Consider the following 5094-nt stretch of genomic DNA (forward strand, 5'->3'; position numbering starts at 1 on the left):
TGTTTTATAGATATGACTAGACTAGAACTATTCATTTTATGTATCTTTTGGGGGTAATCTTACTTTTCTGTGTCTATTACAAAGTCCAAGGTTGTAGCTGAGACATTCCAGGACTGACTGCCATTATTTTGGAACTATGGATCCATGGAAGAATTGGACAAGATGCTATCTTCTTTGGGTGTTCTGCTGTTATTGCCTCTTCTTCCTCACTGTTTCAAGTCCTTTGCCCTTGAACCAAAGAGGCACACGGAATTATAAGTCCTGCAGGCTTAACCCACATCACTTCAAGAAGTTTGCCTTCAAGAACATGACCTATACTGTGGCCAAAGAGGTAAAACCAGAGGGCTTTGCATAGTGCCAGAGTTTTGTCTATAGGACTTTTCTATTGGGTATTTTCCAGTTTTCATCCATTTTTTTTCTGCCATTTTTTTTCTTTCTGAAAAGACAGGGTATTTTGTGACAGCTGGATTTGTTCTGGTGAGTTAGGGTTTCAAAAATTGGATATATAATAAGTGTAATTTGAAAAAGCCATAACTCGGTGGAACATATCCAGAAGTCTCTGCAGGGCAGTCTGGTTTGACTTAGAGCAATTTGTGATTCTGCCATGGTTTGTCAGTAATGGCATATTGCTTACCATGTTACGCAGAAATCAGCTACTCTGTTTATTTTTAAAAAATTCAAAATGCAGTGTGTGAATCTATGGCTAGCTGAAATAAAAGTGTACCTTTTTATTTCTACCTTTTTCTTGGTTTCTACAATTCCCTGGTGAAATTAGAAAGCTACTGTAGTTCCAGTTAGTTGGTAGCTACAAAATAGGACTTCCACAAAGCTAAAGGCTCCTTTTTCTGCCTTACAATTGTCCTATTTTTCTTTTCAGGCAAGTGCTAATGATCGGGACACAGTTAACAGGTTTGTGGGACAGAATTTATACATCAACATCACGGTGAGACTCTATTTTAAACATTGATTCATTTAATTTTTTTATCAAAATAAACTTAGGCTTCTGCAGCAAAATCTCTCAAATGTGAAACAGAAGCTGTAACTATAAGATCAAAGTCCTTTTTTATATGCATCACATATGCAACTCTGAAAAAGGGAAGAGTCTTCGGGTGCAGTGTTATGGCTATCTTGGCTTCGGAGACTCATTCCTCCAGATGGCAGCAAACTGTCAAAATGTTGGGACGGACATAGTGACATGATTTCAATCATTACATCCTGACCATTGGATGCTAGTATGCACCTTGTGGTTTTTGCTCAGGACAACATAACACATGTTTTTTTACTTGTTTCTTTTTGCCCCTCCTGCAATTGTCGATATATATAGGTGCTTATTCTTGCATATTCCAATCCCCATTGTTTGCCTGTTTATTTTGCAGATGAATGAACGTTGCTACTTAATGAAAAGAGTAACAGATACTGTCACACATACTCTCCACGATTGGAAGAACCAAAATCCCTTTTTCGTAGAAGTAATATATTTTTTGGTGGCAATGGTTAGAGAACTGCGTAACTGTGTAAGTATAATAAGAATTGTATTTTGGGTAGACACTGTCTCCAGTAAGAATACAGACCATTTCATTGCAGATGATGGTGGGAGGAATATTTCAGTATATGTAAAGGAAATGTCAATTTGGAGAAAACTTCAGATGGTTTTATCTGTTCCCTATCCTTCTTCAAATCGTCCACTTCTTTTTCTTTCTTGGATGATTTCAAACTGCAAATTGAGTTAGCCTCTGTTTATCTACACTTACATTACATTACATCTTCATCTACATCTTCATCTATATGTCAAACTATTCTCCAAGGCACCTGAGGGTAGAACAAGAAGCAATGGGTGGAAACTAATCAAGGAAAGAAGCAATTTAAAACTGAGGAGAAATTTCCTGACAATTAGAACAATTAATCAGTGGAACAGCTTGCCCCCAGAAGTTGTGAATGCCCCAACACTGGAAGTTTTTAAGAAGATGTTGGATAACCATTTGTCTGAAGTGGTGTAGGGTTTCCTGCCTAGGCAGAGGGTTGGACTAGAAGACCTCCAAGGTCCCTTCCAACTCTACTATTGTATTGTATTGTATTGCATTGTACATCTAATACCATAGCTCTGGTGCTGATAACTCTAACAGAGGAAACCTCAAATCTAAAAATCCAAGATTTCTAAAGTTCAACATAAGTAAAAAGAAAGAGTTATGAAATGCAAACCACATTGTTATATATATATATTTCCTTTTCAGAATCCACCGGAAGATACAACATACATAGAAAGAAATTTGAAAATAATGACAGATAAATTAAAACAGGTAATTTAAGAATAGATTGATGACAAAATGGAGGTATGCTGCCTATTTTTGTCACTATGGAAGGTTGAATTAAATGTTTAGAATAGTTCTGACCAGCTTTCAGGGATTGTAGATACATTATTGGAGAAAAGGTAGACCATGTTAAATCAAGACAAGAATGAAATTGAGGAAAGTTGACATGTAGCATAGTTGCATCCACATTATTTGTATTTTTTCCTTCACCCTCCATTTCTTTAGTTGTTTTCAACATCTCGTATGTTGATTTGAGTATGTTATTTTGTTAAACTTTGAACTGCTGCATATTTGCTTTTGCATATTTTCACTATGATGGTAAACAACATCAGAGCAAAGCAATAATCTTGGTGATGGCAAACAACAGCTCTCTCTTTGCAATATATTGGGAAGGGTTTTTTACATGATGTAGGTAAACATGCAGTACAGCTATCAGTCAGAGGAGCTATGATCTTTTTTCAACAGAAAATTAAGTCTCCAATTTATGGATTAAAATAATCTTTCATGCTTTCACATCTATTAAGATCAGTCAAAATCTGCAGTAGCTATGGAATTGCATTGCGACAGTTTGAAGTCCAAATATATTTAATATAGCATAAGCTTTCTTTAATTATTTTTGTTTTTAAGTTGCTACTCAAGTAGCCATAGGATATTTTAAAATTGTAAGTTTTTATAATTTTTGATTACATTTTATTTGATGTGTATATGAGATATCAGAATTAGGTTCTGCAAGGCCATGATTACCCTAAATAGGCTTGATAATTGACTGTATGTCTTATGTCTTCTGTCATATGGCATAACACAACTGATCCAAAGACAAAAGCAAAACAAAAAAATCCTACCTTCCATATGGTAAAACAAATGAGCAATATTTGGCCATTCTATATTAAGTAACGCTCTCTATAAAACTAATCACCCAAATAAAGTTCTAAGCAAAGCAGTATGTACTTGGACCAGTTGAAGACCATACTTTTTCTATGATTTTTCAGTTGGGAAACAATGGAATGAACAAAATGGTTGGTGAACTTGATATCCTGTATGACTATCTGAGGGATGCGTGCACTTGAAAGACAGCAAGAACAGGCCCAAGGGCAAGAAGAACAAAACATAATCAAAATTATGATATATTTTTCGTATACTGAAGAAAAAGCAATATATATTATAAGTTAAGGTTGTTAAGGTCAGTTTGCAGAAATCTTTGTTCATATGATACAAACAAATTACAAATATTTTTGGATGCTGCAGTTTCTGAGGTTTCAGATATACTGTATCTCAAATTATTTACTTCTTTCCAGAGTAAGAATAATTATATTAGCTTATTTTGTAAAAACATTTTGACCATTATTTTATTACAATAGGCCTAATTAATGTAAGAGAAAATGATGTTTTTATGTCAAAGAATTGTAACTATAATGTAAAGAAGAATTTAATATTGATTAAGCTGAGGACAGACTAACTAAAAGTGTTTCTACAATGGGATGGCTGCTAAGCTGATGGTTAGTTTGGACTCACAGCAAACTCAATCAGTAGCATTTTCAGTCACATCTCCTTGTACAAAAAATATTGTGAATTCAGAAAGCTCCTCTTGAACTACCACCATCCTAGCATTAGGGTGTTTAATGTGCAGAACAGTAATATAAAATTGTGCTCAACTAAAAGTCACTGGTTTAAACTCTTATCAGACCTTGTTCATACTGTATGTCAGGGGTTTCCAAACTTGGCAACTTTAAGACTTGTGGACTTCAACTCCCAGAATTCAGGGAGTTGAAGTCCACAAGTCTTAAAGTTGCCAAGTTTGGACACCCCTGCTGTATGTGGATCAGAGATAGTGAGAGTTAGTACAGTGAAACTTAAAGCGGACTTTCTGCTATATACACTTTCAAAATGATTAAAATGGCAATTATTCATCTATGCTATGCCCTAGATGTGGTCCTAATACCTCTAGAGAGCTATAGTTGGAGAAAGGTATAGATCCCCCAATTATGATATAGACAAATTACATGGAAATGTCTATTCATACTGGATATGTATAAGAATTGGATGCCCCTTTCTACTCTGAGATTCCTATTTTTAGAAGCACCCTTGCAAGAAAATGAATTTAGAAAATAGTATTTTTATGCTTGACCCCCTACTATCAAATTTATTAGCTGTTTCTAGAACAAGTTTTCCTCAATCTGGTACCCTGCAGATCTGTTGGGCCACAAATGGCCTCATCACCAGCCAGATCACCTAATGATTTTGTGGTTAGAGATTATAGCAGGTCCAATGCAACTAATGACTCCCTTGGAGCTCTAATTGAATAAGTAACAATTATGAAAGTGGAATTTTTGATAGCATCCTGGCAAGTAATACAATTTTATATATTTAAGTACCTGAATAATTTTTTGAGAATATTTTAGAATATGTATCTTCAAAGAATCTCTGTTTTCCATAGCATTTTAATGAGTATTACCACTGGATATAACTAATAATTTATTGTAATATTTTGTTATATTTGATATATTTGGATATAATTTATATGATTTATTTATAGGAATATTTTAGGATATAGTTTAAATATATTTTAAGTATTATATTTTAAGCAATACACAATGATGTAATTGTGTAAGTGTTTAGTGACTGTTTTCTTGTAGTAATCATGCATTTTGATGATTTATTTATGTTATTAAAATAAATATGATTTGAAACTATAAGTTTATACATGTACACATTTTAATAAAACTGAATATTAGATTTGTTTAATGTTTGAAAATTAGGACTAAAAGGTCAATAGTTTAATATATCC

At 33.8% G+C, this 5094-nt stretch overlaps 1 protein-coding gene across 1 annotated transcript; it reads left to right on the forward strand.

The window, feature by feature from the left end:
• Positions 1 to 307: 307 nt before the first annotated feature.
• IL22 (interleukin 22) lies at positions 308 to 3394 on the forward strand (the record flags this gene model as incomplete). The annotated part of the gene is made up of 5 exons (XM_081957109.1): positions 308 to 331; positions 878 to 943; positions 1377 to 1514; positions 2232 to 2297; positions 3299 to 3394. The coding sequence occupies 5 exons, from the start codon at positions 308 to 310 to the stop codon at positions 3374 to 3376; spliced, it is 372 nt and encodes a 123-aa protein (XP_081813235.1). The 3' UTR covers positions 3377 to 3394.
• Between the last annotated feature and the right edge of the window lie 1700 nt (positions 3395 to 5094).

The sequence above is a fragment of the Natrix helvetica genome (assembly GCF_964273705.1).
Source record: "Natrix helvetica genome assembly, chromosome: 6".
NCBI lineage: Eukaryota > Metazoa > Chordata > Lepidosauria > Squamata > Natricidae > Natrix > Natrix helvetica.